At 45.7% G+C, this 20,307-nt stretch overlaps 1 protein-coding gene across 8 annotated transcripts in view; it reads right to left on the bottom strand.

The window, feature by feature from the left end:
- The window catches only part of STIM1 (stromal interaction molecule 1), a 591,802-nt gene that overhangs the window by 187,426 nt on the left and 384,069 nt on the right, over positions 1–20,307 (bottom strand). For all 8 annotated transcript variants that reach the window (XM_069640356.1, XM_069640358.1, XM_069640357.1 and 5 more), the window contains 2 exons: positions 15,800–15,911; positions 8,622–8,737 (listed from right to left, as the gene is read on the bottom strand). In XM_069640356.1, coding sequence (XP_069496457.1) covers positions 8,622–8,737; positions 15,800–15,911 — 228 coding nt within the window. The remainder of the gene's footprint in view (positions 1–8,621; positions 8,738–15,799; positions 15,912–20,307) is intronic.

Raw genomic sequence — 20,307 nt, 5'->3', positions numbered from 1 at the left:
CACTTCTGCTGCACCCCACAGTCCACTTCAAAATTCACCCTGGCCCATGGTCAGCCAACTGAGGTGTGAGACCTACATACAAGGCTGCTGGAGGCTGCATAGGAAAAGGTTTCAGGTTCCTCCCCAGGAACTCCTGCATACAGAAACAGGCCCTGGGGCTCTTGGGAGAGTGGGCGGAGGCAGAGGGATTTCTCTAAACATAGAGGCTACCCTTCAAATCAGAGTATGCTGGCAAGAAGAGGCTGCGGCTCTGCCCCTGTAGCCAGCCAGTGCTGCTTCTATGGTAACCAAGGCACCGAGAACGCTTTCCAAAATGCTAACAATCTGTTCGTTTAGTAGCAGCTGCTCTTTGTTATTTCAGATTTGAAGCATGGCAAGACAAAAAGACTCTGTTCCTAAAGCATTACACATTTCAGCAAGGAAATGGTCTTCTGAAACTTAATGATCAGCTAAGACCCTGCTTTTTGTGAGTAGAGCACCAGTAGAACCTGGGAGCAGTAGCATTCCTGAGGAGGGAATCTCCCTCTTGACGGATTCCCCGTTAGCCATGACAGTTTGTTTGCAGACTATGACCATCGCCCAGATGGCTAAGGGTGTCATGGATGACATACTGTACTCTCTGAAGGAGCTGGAGGGTTCCAGCGTTCCTATGGCGTGTTACTTTCTCTTGGTATTAGGTCTGGCTCGATCCGATTCCCAGACACAAAAGACCAGCGATAAGTTATCTTAAAATTGCCACCCAGAAACGAAATGCATGTAAAAGTGCAGAAGAAACTTATTTCCCATAAAGTCTGTAGCAGACGAGGACTGGCAACATTTGGCCTGGGGAGCAAGTTTTCTTTCCTGGCCCATACCGCAATGGCCCGAGCCCACGGAGCAGCAGCTCCAACTTTAAGAACAAGTCATATCAATACCAACCCCCCCACCCGCCCGCCACACATTCTCAAGTATATATAGTAGGTAGATATTATCGACATTATTTATGATCGTAGTTTCTTAGAGACGCAGATGCCTGTAAATACTGAAACTTACCAAACATATTAAATTATAGGTATTACATTATTTCGTTGGGGTAATATAATTGGTGAAATGGCATAGTTCAGATTTGAGCCCAGTTTTTTATGCGTTACAGTTCGTAATTTGACAGCAGCAGGGTTTGAAATTGAGATTCGATGAGCAGGAGCTAAAACCAGCTCCTGGGTGTGTGACATCACCCTGTAGGCAGTAGCTACTGCAGGGGAACCAGGAGCTACCAGAGATTGTGTATGAACCATTGTGTTTAAGTGTAAATTAGACGTGTTCTAATTCTTCTTCATTAACATTTTTAAATACTGAACGTTAATGTCACATTTACATGTTTGGAGAGGACCAATTTGCCCTCAAAGGGGAAAAAGGTAGCTCCTGCTAGCTGTTGGTTTCAAGCTAACCAGGGTCTGCGGTGGTAGAAGCAGGAGCTAAAACGCTCCCAGCTCCCCTCAATTTTGAACCCTGCGGTAGGCTACTTCTCCTCCTATCCCATCTTATCTTTAGTTATAGAACAATGCAAAGAGGTGGCAGAGCTAGTGAATTCATCGGTAGAGCAGAGCCATTGCTGAAGCACGTGCTCTTTGTTTTCTCTCATGAGCTGGCATGGCATAAAACCCAGATCAGGCTTCCTGCATCCCCAGCTCAAAACACAAAACCCTATGTACACCCACACCACACAACCTGAAGCCCACACTTGTCAGTTTTCCTCTTCACTAATATGGTTAATATACATTTGCTAGAATATAGAGTAACGCTATAGGGCATAAACCCATATGAGTGAGGCTTTCTCTACAGATAGTTAAAGAAAATAAGACAGCAATGAAAAATGATTTGCTCATAGTCACACAAAGTATGAAGTGTGGAAGGTGGGCATTTGAGCCCTGTCTTCCTGGTTCCACAGTTTCCAATTCAGAAAGCCAGCTGCAGTATTAGAAACAAAACAATGCATTCTGCAAAGTTGTTATTCAAGGGCTAAACTAGTATACTGCTCGATAAATCTAGATTTCAAAACCATGGCTTTAGCCACACCGAGATATACAAGAAAAAGAGCAGGGGGAGCTAGCTTCAAGGTCACGGCCCCCACGCTTCGGAATGCCCTTCCTCACTGCATCCAAAATGAGCCGTCCTATCCTGTCTTCAGAAAAGAACTGAAAACTGCAGTGTTTAAAAAATTTGTACAAGACCATTCATGCCCATCTTGTCATGACTGTATTGTATTTTATTGTATCGCCGGTTACCAAGTATGAACTAGCGCCACGATGCCTCCAGTTCTGGGCCCTATCAAGAAATGAAATAAATATAAACAGCCATTACAACTCTTTTAATCTCTGTACCATTAGTTATGGCATCCCACCTTTATGCCCCAATTAGACAGTCTAAATTGCTAAGCAACAAAATGCAACCTGCCCTACAAATAAGCAACGTATCAGCCATTTTTACTCCCTAAAAAGGGGAAAATACTTCCATAGAAAAGGAGTCGAAATAATGCCAACGTGAAATCCAGTGCAAAGCGTACAGAGAGTGCCCTTCCAGTTTCTGTCCTTCGTATCAGTGTAGTTGGTCTCAGTCTTATTCCACCACTCTGGGGTTGTTTTCACTTTTCTTTTCCCACTCGGGATCGTCTGTATTATATCCCCCACTCTGGGTTGCGTCTCTCTCTCGTCCCCCACTCTGGGGCTTTGCGTGGATGACCCCACACTGGGATTTCTCCCGGCAGTCCCCACCTTGGGGTTTCTCTATCGTCACCCTGCCTCGGGGCTTCATGTGATTCTCCTCACACGGGGCGGTCCTCTGCTCTTCCCCTCTTTGGGGGTTCTCACTTCTCACACCATCTTGGGGGTTTTTTTCGGCTCACCCTGCCTTGGGGATTCTCGGGTCCGAGCCCGCCTTAAAGCTTCTCTCTGGGCTCTCCCCGATCTTTAAACTCTTCTGGCTTTGCTCTAGCCGCCCTCCTTTCAGTTCCCTGGAGCCACCGCATACCTGAAACTTCTCGGCTGTGCTCTGCGGTCGACCATTGGACGCAGAGCCACTTAAATGACGAGTGTCAACTGGATCCCATGTCGCATTCAATTTGCACTCGCTTCCAGTATGGCTCGAACAGCGTATCTTGCTCTCCTCGGTTTGTCGAGGCCGGGCCTGCTAGCTCCTCGCGACACACGTGCTGCAGCCTCTTCGCGTTGCCGTCTAACCTTCTGAATGTCACACCTGGCATACGGTTGTGTGGCCATGCCACACCTTCCACAAGGAGGGTCCTCGATCCCTTGAGCTCCGCAGCTGCTCTCCTGCCTACTGTTTCAGATTAGCTCTTTAATCTGGTGCACTCCCATTTGGCTGGGCCATCCCCTGTTCCACGCTCTTCAGTGAAAACTGCAGACGTTTGGGGTCAGAAATTAAACCAATGCTTTTAGCAGGACGTTTCTAAATTATAGGTTTCAACTCCCACACAGGCAACAACGTTATTAGGGTTTGGGAGCGTGGGGGGATAACTATTATCCCTTTCTGGGCAATTCCTGTCCCCTGAGAGTGAGTGGGTCATTCCCAGTGGTATAGCAGTTGCCCTGTACCCCAGTGGGCTCCCCTCCCTAGACCTAAATGGGGTGGCTCCCCCTTGTGGAGAGGGGACAAACCTCTTGGATTTGTCACATACCCCCCGCCGTTGGGGCTTCAGGTTCTCCTCTAGGGGCTTCTCTGTCCTGGTTAGGACTCCTACCTGCCAAATCCAGACTGAAGCCAAATGTTCTTCCAGGAATTCCTACCAGGATGACAAAGGGGATTAGACCTACCAGATTTCTTTCTTGAGAGGGAAAGCAAGTCCTGAAACGTGTGGACGTTTGTGCCTTTCATCACTTCCGCTGGGAGTCCAGGAACTCTCAGTATTGTTATCAGAATCACACCCTCCCCGATCTCCCAAGGTCAGTGGAATTCCGCATCTCTGCAACACCTCTTTCAAATCGAAGGAGTCAGGACAGACTAGGTCCTTAGTGGACATCCGTCTGTCTACTACCACAATCGATTAAGGCATTGACCCAGGCCTGAATAATTTTAATCGATTCTTGGCCCTGGAAGGAGTCAGTGTGACACATACGAACATTGGTTTCCTCTACGGGTTGCAGCCCCCCCCCCCTTCCTCCCTTCATCTGCATCAACCCATTTTATTTCCATGGGTTCCTCCAGTTGATTTTTTAGACAGAAGAAGGTAAAGTGCCCTTTTTCTCGACATGACAAACAGGCAGGTAAGATGGGAGGAATGTTCCTGCCTTTGCTACTGCTAATATCAATTACCACAGGAGGTTTGACCGTGCATGAAGCAACTGGTCTTCTTATGCCCATGTCCTTCTGTTTCAGCTAAGGGTGTGGTGTAATCTCTTATTTTGAGGGGACAGAGGGTAACTTCCTTGGGAAAGGAGCTAGATTTTATCTTGAGCTCGGGAGCTTTCAATAAACTATCTTTAAAAACTGAAAGGCCTCAGAGTGAGCCTGTGAAACGTGAATGTCGTTTCCAGGGAGGGATGATAATTCTGTAAAATAGCCCTTTGTAGAGGGGTTGGCAAGGAGTTCACGAATTCTACCAGGGCCAATGCTTCCAAGACCTTGTGTAGTGTCGTTCTCCCCAACCGTTGGATTATGAGATTTTGAATCCGTCCAGCCAACTCTATAGGGATTTCATTGGGGAGCACATGGGCACCTCACAATTTATATTGCAAGAAGTGCTCTGCCTTACTCAATAGGGCCTTCATAATGTCATCAAAAAGTGTTGCCCCATTGGCGTTGGAGTTTTGGTAGGCCAAGTACAATTCCCCCTTGAGTAGGGGGGTCAGATAGCAGGTCTTAAGAATGTCATCCCAATAAAAGTGGGTCCCCAAGCAATGAAAGTTGACGAAGAACGCTCTAAAGTCCTCCACATCATGATAGGGCTTCAGTACACCGTGGGGAAGAGGACAGCGACACGAGAACCCCACCTAATCTATCTAGAGTCTCTTAAAATCTCCTGTCAGATGTTTCTTGGCTTTCAATGATTGTTTTTAGGAGGGTTACCAGAGACCGGGAAGTAGCCATTTCTTTGTTTGGAAAATCCTTCCTCGAAAGCTCCTACCAGGACTTCAGGGCAGGAGAAAAGGTTTCGGGGTCTGGAAACCCAGGCTCCTCCCGGTCTCTTATGAACCACTGGTTTACTCACTGGTCAGAGGAGAGGGGAGGTTTCTAGCCATCAGATCCTAGGGTATTTATCTTCTTTAGCAGAATTAGAGAGGGTTTCATGCTTCTCTGGCCTATCAGAGGAAGATGGTCCCAACGTTTTGACATCAGTATTCGAGGTGGGTCTAACAGACTTCCAACACCACTTGTGGTAGTCAGAATCAGGAGACTGACAAGGAGGCATGCTGTCTCAACACTTCTTTATTCTTGTTACCTTAAATCTAAGGCCTAAACTGTCCACAAGTCTTTAGTTGTATACCCAGTTTAAAAAAAAAAAGAATTTAAGTGGATGCTCATCGGGACATCTTACATAAATGAAGTCCTCTGTCCAGAAACCTAGTCGAACATGAATTCATTCCCCATCACTACAAGGAAAATACAAAAGTTAACACAAACATACTTTGGGTCATTGCCCGAATAAAGGGACAGTGGCTGGTATCTGACCCTCGCTTTGTTGTCTCTCGACTATAGGCTCCTTGCCTAGATGCACAGTCCAATACATACACAGAGTGCTCTTCCAGTCTGTGGCGTTTGCATCAGCGCAGTTATTCTCAGTCTCTTGTTCACCCACTCTGGGGTTGTTTTCACTCTTCTTTTCCAATGGTGGGTCCTCCGGATTATATCCTCACTCTGGATTTTGTCTTGCTCTTGTTCCCCATTCTGGGGCTTTCTGTGGTTTACCCCACTCTGGGTTTTTCTCCTGACAGTCCCGGCCTTGAGGCTTACTGGGATTCTCCTCACTTCGAGGCTGTCTTGTGCTCTTCCCACCACTGGCTCTTCTTGAGCGCTCTCCTTCCTTGGGGCTTCTCGATTCTCACCCAATCTTGGGGTCTCTCAGGTCCCAACCTTGCCTTGCAGTCTCTCTGGGCAACGCCACCTTGTGGCTTCTACAGGCTTTTAACGTCCTTGGTACACTCCTTGCTTTACTCTCACTGCCCTCTACCCGGTTCACTGGATCCACCACGTACCTGTGACTTCTTGGTGGTGCGGGTGGGTTGGTCGGGCCGTTGGACAGAGACATTTACGCAGCGTATCATCTGGGTCCCGAGTTGAATTCAATTTATGCTTGCTTCCTGCGGCTTAGAGTGGGACTCTGGAGGTGGCTTTCCTGCCCACCGGTCTCTCACTCCCCTCTGTTCCTCAAGGCTGGGCCCTAACGGTTTTCCCGCAAGGCGGGCACTGCAGCCCCTCCACAGTGCTGTCTGCTCTTCAGAACACCACATATGGTGTACGCGTGTGCAACCTTGCCACAACTCCAACGGGGAGGGTCCTTGTGCCCTCGAGCTCTGCAGGCTTCTATCCTGCCGGGGCCATCCACTGTCCACTCTTTCCAGTGAAAACGGCAGACACTTGGAGTCAAAATCCAAACCAGCCATTGTAACAGGAAGTTTTAAATGATATGTTTCATCTCCCGCATCGCCAACAAAGGTATTGGGGCTTGGGGGAGAGGGATACTAACTATTATCCCTTTCTCTGAATTTCCTGTCCTCTAAGAGAAGTCACCCCAAGTGGGATCTCACTTGCCCTCCCCTTTCAGAGGTGTTGGGCATAGCGGGCACACCGGCCTAGTCCCAAAGGGGGTGGCTCCCCGTTGGGGGGAGAGAACAAATTCCTTGGATTCATCACATGAGCCTGGTGTATGGTTCAATCAACAATTACATTTCATCTGGAAACTCAATAAAAGTAAAGAACAATTTGACTTCAGCAGTGCATACAACGCGGAATGACACCAATTAGTCCAGTTTCCATACCAGTGCTTGGTTGACAGTATGCCAACACATTCACATAATCATTCCTTTCCAAAGCCGACCCAAAAAGGACAGAACTTATGTTTAGGCACTTCAACCAAAATGGATTAAATAAAGTGCAACACATTTTCACTTTTCTGCAAATAAATTCTAATAATGTGGAATAATCTAGGCCCAACTCCTAGAGGAGTTTGGAGAACCAATTGCAAAGGGGATTACTACTGAAGAATTAACCAAGTATCAAAGATGTTACATCCACAACAGCACCAAGTCGGAGAGGATGGAACAGAGAATTCTACAAAATGTTCAGGTCTTTAATGTCAGTCCATTCCAACCCTGACAAGCCTCAGTAGGATATGGACATCAACAGAACAGCAGCGATCAAGGTCATAAACCAAGCAAGACAAAACCTGTAAAAGTGCAAATCAAAGGGAGAGGGATTGCGGCTCAATGCTTATTACAAGATGCTCACTACATTACCTACACACTGGTGACTGATATGGGGGACTAGTGTAGTTGCGCTCCATGAGGGGGAAGAATTGGTGGGAACTCATTGGCTTGCTGCCGTGGCCCAAATCTGACCCATCTCTTTTACGTGTGCCAGATGAAGAAAAAGCCTTTGACAAGAGTAAGGCCCCCTTTTTGAAGCAGTATTTATTTACAGGTGTTCTGTTTCGCGTGAGTAAGTCAATTCGTATCACCTTAGGTAAATGGTTGGGAGGAATGGAAAACATGACTGATCCTCAAAGCCTTGGAAAATTCAATCAGGAAGTCAGAACAGGGGCAGGGCTGTGGGTAAGTGCAAGCAAGTGGAAGATGGGGGGGAGTGCAAGAAGGTGCAACAACGAAGTGCAAAGGAAACTGTGCAGCAAGTTCACCAGGATGGTGCTTGGTACTACTGGTCAGAGGCTTTTCTGAAAAGGAGGGCCTTGAGGTCTTTCTTAATGCATATTCTAGACGGCGGACAAGATCGTATTGTGCACCTAACTCCTACATTAGGGTTCAACAAATCCACTCAGACTTGTTCAATTTAATGAAAGCTAGTTGTTGCAATTGTCGCCTCTATTTTTAAATATAACAAGGAAATATCTAGCCTAACTAATCAGAAGGAACACAACCAGCCAGGGCAGAGGGATGTGTATGAAATGACATCTAGGCTCAAGTGTGCAGCAATCTATTAAACTAAGACAGAGGGTTTTGGATATGTAACATGGACGTATAATACTTAAGCATTTGATAAACAAACTGTCTTTTAGGAGTAATTGTCTACTGAACTAGAATTGAATGACAAGATAAAGGAGAGGGGAAAAATGCTGATATTGTCTAATGCCGAGTATCAGACGACATGTGATGCTCTCTCTTCCCGGGAAATATCAGATCCGATAGATGCGAAACCCTGGCATTGATCAGACGCTCCACCACCATATCCCTTTATATCAATGTTGAACATCCCATTATCTGCCAGATTTGAGATGTGTTATCTGTAAGGCTCGTTAGTGGGAAAAACATTTTAAGAACTATGAGTAAGGCAGTCATAATGTTACCAATGGGTCTTTACACACAAGGGCAAATATCTCAACACTACGGGAAAGTATCCGCTTCCACTGCCTCCCCTCAGAATCAATACACATTCGAGACTGAACAATCACTCACACAGGGGGGGTCCAAAAAGCACAGTGTCCAAGGCTTTCAACTGCAACTTCTGCCTGTGACTCCGGTCGGTCATCTTCAGCACTGTTCCAGTCATGGTGGCATTGGTGATTGCCAACCTGTAAGAAATAAATAAACAAGGGATATTATTCCCGGGACATGCACCAAAGGGCTGGAAGATAAGCATTGGGTGTATATGCAAGATGTGTTTGAAAGCCCAAGGCTCCTGATTTTTATGTCGGTCTTATTGCTTTGACTACCTTCGTAGCCCGGCAGGCAACTCACATTTCCTCTTTGTTATTGGTGACAGGACAAGAAGTCACTGCAGTGCGAGTGCCTGGTAAAAGATTGGTGGCTGTGTGCTACTGGCCAATCCCTGCAGCGCTCCCTAGATCATGTGTTTCCCCATCAAGGGATATGTACAGACTGTTAACAGTCAGTAACTTCCAATCAAAGTCACAAACCGACATTAACAGCAATTAAGCAGCAATTCCTGTCACAGGAAAGCCCTGCGACGATACAGTAGAGGGTGACGTTAGGATGTGGACGTCAATGCCCCCCACAACCCACGCATATTGCAGTGGATATGTACGTCGACAGCCTCTGAATTAAGGAATTAATAGAAGCCAAAGGAAAAGACAAACATTTGAGCTCCATTTGGCATCCTTGCATTTCTCCCGCACAACCGACACATGTGTCTCCCGCTGTGAGAGTGTACCCCTCCCACATTTAGACCCAAGTTAAGGGACCAATTTGCCTCTCTTGGAGTTCCTCCTTCGTGCAGAAAAGTTCTCTACATCCTGCCCCCCTGAAGCGCAGAAGTCCGTCTCCCACGCTCATACAGCCAATGCTCCATGGCTCCCAATTGCACTGCAGGCAAGTCAAAAGGAAAGCCATTCTTCACCACTTGGTATGGACGTACACTTGTCTTATGTATAGAAGACGATGGGATGGTGGGGGATCAAACTGTGGAACAATGGTTAGGAACTTCAAATAAATATCTGTACTTGTTATGAAGTACAGAATGGCATTCACGAAAAAGGATGAAAAGTACAAATGAGAAAATGTGACAATGTATATTTGTGAGCATCTGGATGAAAAACACACAAACCTGCTAAGAAGAGAAAATACAATTCTACTGGTGAGCATATTAACAAGTAGCACTGGTGAGCAGTGCGTGGATAGGGCGCACATAGTCGCTCAAAGCACCAAGGCTAGGAACAACACTATTCCTGGCTCTTCAATATTGATTCAGAAAATATACCTACTTCCAGCACTGGTAATAGAACAGTGGACTGGCGTCCACCCAGAAGGCTACACTATGTAGTATTGGTCATGACCAGTGGTAGGCGGCCATGCATCGGGTCGGGGTATAGAAAGCAAGTCTGCCAGCTTTTCCCCTTCTTCTATGTCCCAGTGATGGGCCACTGAACTGAAACTACTAAGAGGAAGGGATGGTTCCAGCTGCAGGCTGATGATCATCTGCTTCTAGCCTACGAGCTGATTGCTGTTCAGTATCTTGGAGGACTATGGGAAAGTGCCCAGTCATAAGATGCAGAGGTAGGATGCAAGTATTCTCCTTTAAATCCTTCTCTTCACACTAGTAAGGGTCTCCTCTACTCAGAATGCATGCACCTACAACCCATAACACAGTAATTGAAATATGTCTTAGGAAAATGGGCCAAGCTCAAACTGTTGCTTTGCACCAGGAGAATGTGTGCTATCCATCTCATTCTATATTTTTTCAACTCGTACGTTTTTCTGGGGATCTGGTAAAAGGGCTACATTCTCAAACACAATCAACCATGCAACACTAATAAAAAGATTGCTAGAATGTGGCATAGACGAGTCTGCACTGAAGTGGCTTACCTCATTCCTAACAAACCAAACCGAACCTACCTCAAACACGAAAAATATATCCTGCAGAGTCCCACATGGATTCAGTCTCTCCCCTCTGCTTTTCATCATCTACACAGCAAATTCTCTTGTGTCATATTTTCGTCCTATATCTTTCCTACCCTTTCTATCTAAGCTTCTTGAGCGTCTTGAAACATTCTTCCGTCCTCATTCTTCTTGACTTATCTGCTGCTTTGACATGGTGGATCATTCTCTGCTTCTCAACTCTCTTTCCACTTTTGGTTTCCATGGCTCTGTTCTATACTGGTTTTCCTCCTACCTATCTAATCGCACTTTCGCTGTATCCTGGGTCTCTCTCTCTCTCAATCATGGAGTCCCACAAGGGTCAGTTCTAGGTCCTTTTCTTTTCTCTTTGTACACCTCTTTTCTTGCTCCCATCATCTCATCTTTCGGAGTATCACATCACTTCTATGCTGATACTCAGCTTTTTCTTTCCTTCTCATCTTTCACACCTGACATTCATCTTACCCTTTCTTCTTGCCTTACTGCCATTAAATCGTGGATGACCTCTCACTTTCTTAAACTAAAGGCCAGAAAGACCAAAGTCCTATTCTTTCCTGCTTATGTCCTTCCCTCCCCATCTCCTCCTCCTATCCCTTTTCCTCCCTCTAATCTCGCCATCTCCCACACTGCTCGTAATCTTGGTCTTTACTTTGATTCTAATCTTTCCTTTGCCCATCATATTTCTCACCTCACACGCCTGTCGATTCCATCTCTACGACATAAGTAAAATTCACCCTTTTCTTACTTTTCATGCCACTAAACTTCTGGTCTCTTAGTTAGTATTTTCTCGACTCTTTTACTGCTCTCTATTCTTTGCTCTTCCCTGCTCACGTATTGCCCCTCTTAAATCAATCCATCACTCCTCTATTCGCTCACTTTGTCTTCTATCTTATCGAGACTCAATTTCCTCTACTCTTGGCTCACTGGGATGGCTTTCTTTTCATTCTCAGCTTAAATAAATACAACTTCCTTTGTCTAGTCTTCAAATCTCTTTACGGTCTTGTCCCTGACTATCTGGCATCTCTTTCTCATTTTATTCTCCCTCCCGTCCTCTTCGTTCTGCTGTTTTTTTTAACTTAATGTTCCTCGTCCCCCCTGTGCGAAATCCCGCGTTCGATCTTTCCAACGTGTTGCCTCTCTCCACTGGAACCTTCTTCCTCCATCTCTGCTCTATTACCTCCTATTCTTTGTTTTGCTCTTCCATAAAAACTCATTTGCTTCAGTCGTCTGTTTCATTGTTACTGGTTGACCCTGAACACCATTCTCTTTTTCTGATTTTAATGTACTGCTCAGTGTTCTCTGAAAAGTGCTTTGGTTAAAAGCGCTATATAAAGTAAAATAAAATATAAATCTACATGTGTCCACTGATGAAATTCATTCGAACCCGCAGACTTACTGCCTACAACTACGCAGACACACAACTGATTTTGAAAACAAACAGAACCCAGGAACAAAATAACAGCCTCAACAACTGCCTCACAGACATCTACAAATGGATGACGATGAACAACCCGAAACTGAACCCAGCAAAAACAGAAATAATGCTCTCACCCGCACAATGCGACTGAGGGAAGCGACAACTGGACTGGCCAATCGGCATGGGAATGCTACCACAGACTACCCATGTAGAAAATAACCTAGGAATACTCATGGACAACAGACTATCACTGGAACCGCAAGTCAATGCAATGCTTCTTCCTCCTATAACTGCTCAGAAGATTACTCCCTTACCTGACCTTTGCACACAGAACCATCACAATCATATCCCTGATACTAAGATCAATAAATCAAAACAACAAACAATCAGGATGCAGACTCTATTATGCTCATCAATGAATTCTTTATAAAGTGTGAGGCTCAACACGTTTCGGGGTCACTAGCCCTTCATCAGGAGCACAATAATAACTGTCAACACATATAAAATTCCATTGTAACATGGTATAATATGTGGTCATATAACATTGTCTAATGTGTTGTAGCATAGCATGTATAGTTCAAAGTTCCAGTGACTTATCAGATCAGCTCTCCATATTGTGAATTCACCAACCCCCAACAGTCCCAATTCTAAGTTATTGCCCTGACTTTAGGACCTCTGAATTCCAAAGTATCAGCCAGCCCCAACCCACTGATCATACCTGTTGGCTCCCCGATCGATAAAAAAGATCAGGAACAGGGCCTTCCTGTCTTCGCTTCTAGGTCATGTGATGTGTGTTGCGAGGTGCAGGGAGGGATGAAATTATAGCCCAGAATGAGGGTGGAAGTCATTGGAAAGGTGCCAGCCTGTCTGGGAGCGAGCGAAGTATGCGAGTTAGTATGACCTCTACTTTCCCCCGGGCACCTGTCTGCTTGTACCAGGTGCACTGCTACATAGATGGAGATGTGCTGTTTACTTTGCAAAATATTTGCCCGTTACTCGGCTGGTGACTGATGACAAATGCAGCATCCCCACACATGGAAGAAGATGGGCGGACGGGGCTGGGACCAATGACCTGGCATCCCCTATGGAGCAGGGGACCTATTTGTAGGGTCGCACCAACCAGCCATGCGGGTTTCTACTGTATGCAATGATGCCACTGGTGAAGCTGGGTACCTTTAGAATGTGCTGCTCATGCAGATTTTGCCAAAACGTTCTGCGGCAGCAGGGCTTTGTTGGCACTTGTCCTTTTGTATGGAAATAAACCTTATCCTTGCAAGAGGTGCATTTGGCCTTTTCTACCTAGTGGGTTGTATTTTTTCTGGTCTAAGCGTCCAGTGGCTTTCCTACATCACTCAACATGGCTCTCTTTCTAGATCAATTCATACTTCATTGGGCTTAAAGCAAGGGTACATCCTGGCACCCACATTGTTTAACATAAACCTTAGCGATATAGATAATGTGGCAGGTTGGTAATATGTTCTGTGAAAAGCCACTCTTAGGGTCAAAATGCACCCGCGAACACACATAGCAACTGTTGGTTTCACAGACTGTGCAGGTTTTCCATTCTTCCAGTTTTTAGATATTACTTGCTGAAAAGTGAACCTGTTCTATTGTATGGTTTGGAGCAGTCTCTTATTGACCTGGGGGAGTTTCTGAATGTTCTTCAGGGTCAAATATGGAAGGAAGTGTTGGGTTTATCCATCTCGACTCCCAATTAAATTATTTGTCATGAGATGTACCTAATTTCTTTGAAGGCTTGGTATCTGTGGAGGCAGTTAATGAACCAGGCCAAAATTATTCATCCTCCCGAAAATTCACTTTAGTGCAATTTCGGTAAATTGCCACAGCATTCTTCTATTGCTTCAATTAATCTGTTTAAAAGAAAGATGCAGGGTCTCTTGGGGGAAATTGGTTCTACAGAGGAAGAATTGATCAATGGACCCAGCGTTGTAAAATCCAAGTTGTTTAGATCCGACTGGACGTCAACTATCGACTCAATTACTTCATATTCTTCCTATTTGGAGTACGCACGCTTCCCTCATAAAAGAAACCAACTTTCCTTCTACCTTGTACGATTTCCGTGCAGTAAGGTTTGCAGTCTTTACACGCATTTCAGGTCAAAGCAGCTCCCCACCAGAGAACGGTTAAAACACTGGGAGCCTTTTAAGGATATAGGCTTGACTACCAGCTGTAGATGATGTACTTTAAAACACTGGGAGCCTTTTAAGGATATAGGCTTGACTACCAGCTGTAGATGATGTACTTTAAAACACTGGGAGCCTTTTAAGGATATAGGATTGACTACCAGCTGTAGATGATGTACTTTAAAACACTGGGAGCCTTTTAAGGATATAGGCTGGACTACCGGCTGTAGATGATGTACTTTAAAACACTGGGAGCCTTTTAAGGATATAGGCTGGACTACCGGCTGTAGATGATGTACTTTAAAACACTGGGAGCCTTTTAAGGATATAGGCTGGACTACCGGCTGTAGATGATGTACTTTAAAACACTGGGAGCCTTTTAAGGATATAGGCTGGACTACCGGCTGTAGATGATGTACTTTAAAACACTGGGAGCCTTTTAAGGATATAGGCTGGACTACCGGCTGTAGATGATGTACTTTAAAACACTGGGAGCCTTTTAAGGATATAGGCTGGACTACCGGCTGTAGATGATGTACTTTAAAACACTGGGAGCCTTTTAAGGATATAGGCTGGACTACCGGCTGTAGATGATGTACTTTCAAACACTGGGAGCCTTTTAAGGATATAGGCTTGACTACCAGCTGTAGATGATGTACTTTAAAACACTGGGAGCCTTTTAAGGATATAGGCTGGACTACCGGCTGTAGATGATGTACTTTAAAACACTGGGAGCCTTTTAAGGATATAGGCTTGACTACCAGCTGTAGATGATGTACTTTAAAACACTGGGAGCCTTTTAAGGATATAGGCTTGACTACCAGCTGTAGATGATGTACTTTAAAACACTGGGAGCCTTTTAAGGATATAGGCTTGACTACCAGCTGTAGATGATGTACTTTCGTAGACTCAATCAAAACCCTGAGTATTGTCCCCAGAATAAGGTACCTAAATTAAAAACTTTGTTCTGTATTTGCTACCAACTTGCTACTAACTTGTTTTGGTCAAGATGTATGTGGCGGGGAAATGTCTTTCTAATCATTGCACTTTATAATTTATAAGATTTTGTATTGGAAAGAAAATTGATTGATAGGTATTTTAACTATGCTCACTCTCGCTTGTACTGTTTGATTATGAATCAGTTAAATTGTGTAAGGTTTTTTGTAAACCAAAGCACAAATGAAAAAAAAATAATCAGGGAATGTCAACGTGAAGGAAAGGTCTTACAGTAGTGGCCATGATGTCCTAGTTAGCTACTGCAGAGGCCATAATGTCCTCACTGAGATTTAAGAATAACTCATGCTGCTGTGGTCAAGTATGTATTAAAATTGACGTTAAGACTGGAACAGTGCCCTTTTAGTTTTGCCTTTGTTGGTTTGTTTGTTTATGTCTTCGAGAGAGATGGTTGATCTTGGAGTGTGGAGTACACATTGGGATTCTGAGACAGGAACATGGATGAATCGCACATCCAGTACTTTTACTATAGTCTGCACGTCATCATGCTGTGTAGGGCTAGCACTTGTCTTTGCATTTTTTAAGAGCTAGATTTGGTATTATCGACACTAGCAGGGCCTCAGGAGGTGGGCATTTACTGACAAGCAAGTGGCCATCATGCTTACCAGACATCAAGTCATGTGTAGGTTTAGGATACGGCCACACATAGGATCAAGTCTACTGCTCCATGGTCATAGTGCACTAACCTGGGCATGGCGTGGCCACCGAGCTCCAACTTCCTGAAGGTTTCTTCATACTGTGGAAGCTCCACGTAGGTGATCAACCACTGGACAACCTCTTCGACAGTCCAGTTATACACTGCAGGGGAGGAAAGGCAAAATAAGCATGAATAAATGCATGATCTCTGGATCTGCTCAGCCAACTAGAAGAGACATGCAGCCAGCACACTGCAACTGTAAGCATCGCCCACTCCAGCAGCCGCTAAAGAAAAGTGAAACAGCCGAGTGCCCAATGGCAACTGTCTAACGTATACATTTTACCAACTGGTGCCTTGGGAACAACACTGGAGATTGCACCACACAGCACACATATAAACTCCAAAACAAGCATATATTTGTTGTTGGAACATTTACTGAGAAGGTCACTGGTCCAAACCTGCTGCAGGACATTACATTTTGAGAAAGAACACTGCGCGTTTCCTGCAACATTCGTATGAGCCCATGCCACTTGGAGGTCACATGTTGACACCATGTGTCACCCGGATGTAGCTTTTTGCAGAGAGTTATGGAGCTATGGCATGGAATTCTCCATCTAGGTTCACACAGAGCAAGAAGTAAGCCAGGATTCAAAAGGGCACTGCAGGGGGCTCCAGCGCTCAGGGACTTTACGAACATTACATGTAGCTGCATACACAGTTATTTTATATTCCTTGTGAGTGGGGGCCAGTCACAATTAACCACGCTCACTCTGTCTGATAGTTCAAGGGTGTTTATTGAACTTAATACAGCACTTGGAATGGCAGAAGGTTCTCAAAATGGTATCTTTAAGGTCTACCTCCTCAAACTATGGCAGGGCATTCAAAGGAACTCAATGGCCCCGGATGATTTTGTTTTTGATAATGTGCTCTCATCTAATTTATCAGATACTCCGGACTTGGAAAATCCGTTTACCTTTGTGGAGTACCTATCCGATGACAGTGACTAGGAGGAGGACTCAGTGGGGTCGCCGGACTCACCGTGGTATGCTTCCCACAATCCAAGTATCACTGCGGTAGTCCCCTTAGCGGCGGTGGAAGCAAAAATGGATGCCCTGCTAGAGCTAACATGGCGGAGGAGGAGATAGGCTTAATGGAGGGCCTGTCTAAAGCGATTGAGAGATTTCTTCGGGCTTCTTCAAAGGCAGGTAGCCAGGTGAGTGCAAGAGTTGGATTGGAAGCAGTGAGTAGGGGATTAGCACCTCACCGCCCTTGGCTCCTAAGCTAGCAGCTCCTCCTGACATCCAGCTCAATCTGGCACATGGGGCTATGACTTTGGGCCCCTCGCGTGCCATATCCTCTCCAGTAAGGGATGAGCAGCTGAGTGATACAGCCTATGTGGAGGCGGAGTCTGCTCTGGAGGCAATCTGTGCAGAACTATCGCTGCTTAATAGCCCTCTCTGCTCCCCACTTCTCCAAGCATCGAAGTCTCGGGAGGATAGCTCAGGGGCAACATGCTCACCTTGGAAGCAAGACAACATGGAGCAACACAGGTTTGATCCTCGGGTCCGCGCTTAGAAACCTCTGGGTATTAAGCCATTATAAATAACCTATCAAATCAAAGCACAAATTTTAACATTGTAAGAAAAGGGCTATCCAGCAACAGAAGACCCAAACTAAGGTCCTGAGGGGTAAACAAGCCCTCACAGGAGCATGTCAGGTCCAATTATTGAAGGAAGGGGGCAAGATGGTGACAAGGGGGATGGGCAATGGAGAATTGTGACAGGTATGCTTGTGGGGCCCCCTGGATGGCTGGCTTGGACCTTCAATGGGGGAGTATGAACCTCAGAATATGCCTGTGCGGTCCGCTCAATCACCGTCCGTATCAGTGGATCCAGCCTCCCTCCCATCAGCTCCGGACCTGTTCCTTCCCCCTTCCGTTGCCCCCCCCCCTATTGCAGGACCAAACAAAATCCTCTATGGCCCCCTCCTCTTCTGGTCTGCCTGTATTAAAATCATGTGTGAAGGGCCAGTGCCACTCATCCCAAACTGACACATGCCTGTGTTATAAGGCCCCTAGGGTGGATTCTCAGTCCACGCAGAGGGGTATAACGGAGCCACAACCAGGGGGTAGGGGTCCTTCAGCAATTTCCCAGCCATTAGCTCAGCATACAATCAACCAAGAGATTTGGCTAGAGAGTGGAGCCGTTGAGACCTACTTCACTTGACAACTTGGGCAAAAAAAAAAAAAACAACAAAAAAATATGCAGCTTGGTATAAGGACTTGTTACATATCAAGTTTATGGCGATCCACCCCATAGCACTTAGACCGTTTTTTAATCGAACATGGTTGCTGGAGTTACCGGACCTCTGCACTATTTCGACCAAGGACATATGTAAATTGGAATTGCCTAGTATGGAGAGTGTGGTCAATTGGTCTTGAGTAACTTATCTCACCGGTGGTGGTGCAACGTATATGTGGAAATGTTGAGACTCTACACCACCTTGGTTTTGAAATTATGTTTTCCATTACTTCTCCAGTTCTCAGCCTTTAAACCTCTAAAGGTAACAAATCAGCTTAAAGGGAATCTACCCACAATGCGGCAGCTGGCCCAATGGCTCCACGTTGAGCACCAATGGTGTTAACTGTTTTGGCAAGAGGAGGTGAGGGACCGGACCCTGCTGTCCTGGAATTCTAGAGGTCACAACTCCTTTTAAAATAATTTAGAGTCTTTGGCAGTCTTGAGGACATAGTGTTTTTGTCTCCAGGAGACATGGATATGCTCCTCTTTTGTTCTGGATGGATATACAATGCTTTTATGCCCCTCTCTTCTGCCACCGAAAGGACGTCCAAAAGGTGGCCTGTGTATAGGGGCTAAAGTGGCCTGTAGCATTTCTGAATATTCTCCCTCGAGGCCATATGGAAATTTCCTGGCGGCTCGTATGAAAGATCTTTGGCCTGGCCAAGAGACTTTGGTGGCCACGTTATAACACCTGCCAGGTGGGAGCATGACGGCTGAGTTGGTGGAGACTTTTCGTGGCTGGCTGATGCAGTGTCCCAAGGGTGCAATCCTTTTGACAAGGGACTTTAATGTAGATTATAGGAAGTCACAACACACCAACACAGGAGAGGGAGAGTGGGGTGGTGGGCAAGGGGTTATGCCTTTGTGGGGAGTTCTGGCTGAATTTGAACGTATGTATGTGGTGGTGATTGGGGATGGAAAGCAGTCCACCTGGTCAAACGGACAGTATAGAAGTTACATCGATTTCATCTTTATCAATCCCCCGCCTGGCTAAATTTAACCCTGCACTTGTGATCCGGCATACATTGGTTAGTGACTTTTGTATGTTGATAATGAATTGGTTGGGACCACAAATAGTTCCTGCTACCAGATTGTGCCACATCCCTATGGTTAACATTCAAGGCAATAGGTTGCCGTGGTCAGCCCAACATCGCAAAATTCAATCTGTCTCTGCGACGGTGAGTCTATAATGAGGCTGAAATCTTGGTGAAATGTGGTGGTGATCTGGGGAAATTACAGGTGCTTCTCCCCCTCCTAGACCACAGGTATTTACTTAAGAATAATCCGCTGATTACATCGAGTGGTAGATTTGATTATGGTACATCCAAAAGGAAAAAGGATTTTTTTTTAAAAAAAAGTTGAATGCGGAGGTGCGCAAACTAAAGAGAAATGGTGCAATATCTAGGAGGGAGAAAAGGCAAGTTATAGCAGCTACCAGGATAGGTTATAAGAGTTGGTTGAGGACATATAGATTCTCAGAACAATGTAGGCTGGAAACGTATTAACTGCCGAATAGAGACTCACGATTCAAAAGAGGTTTTGGCACCTTATCCACAACTATGGGGCGGGTGAGGGGACCAGAGCTCTCTGATATATTGGCAAAGCTATGGGGCCAGTATATAGAGAAATAGTATGGGTGGGAGGGGTCCCCCTGTGTGGGAGAAGGCCCCAGAGTCCAAGTCTGATTCCGTGGTAGGCCGGCACATTAGGGAGGACGACGTGGTGTCAAGTATTAGCAGGTTGAAGGCTTCCGAGGACAGTGGCCGTGATGGACTATGCAATCTGGTCCTAAAGGATGACCCGCAACGGGGGGGCCTCGTCTTTACATCAACTATTTAATTGAATTTGGGATTCTGGTGTCATTCTGCCCACTTGGAAATCCTCAATCCCGATTCCCGTCCACAACAAGGGTTTGTGTGATCAATTACAGGCTACTGGCAATGATGGATTGCAGATCCAAGTAATTTGCTTGTTTGCTAATGGAACTGCTATCCTCGTGGGCCAGAGAGAAGGGTGAAGTATCGTGGTCCCACAAACTGACACCCTGGACCAGCAGGTAGGTTATAGTGGGTTTATTGTTCAAGATAGTAACAGCAAACACCGCACGTCCTTCATAGCCAGCTCTCCTTCTCCAACTGTCCCCCTTGGAACATACATTCAGATCACAACACTGACACTCCATAGTGACATCACAGAATATAGAGCACTCTACACTGATATCACCACACTCAGGGATCAGAGGGAGAAATACATTATA

The sequence above is a fragment of the Ambystoma mexicanum genome, chromosome 7q (genome assembly GCF_040938575.1).
Source record: "Ambystoma mexicanum isolate Mex_15411 chromosome 7q, UKY_AmexF1_1, whole genome shotgun sequence".
In the NCBI taxonomy this organism is placed as follows: Eukaryota; Metazoa; Chordata; class Amphibia; order Caudata; family Ambystomatidae; genus Ambystoma; species Ambystoma mexicanum.
This window is presented reverse-complemented; position numbering and strand designations above follow the sequence as displayed.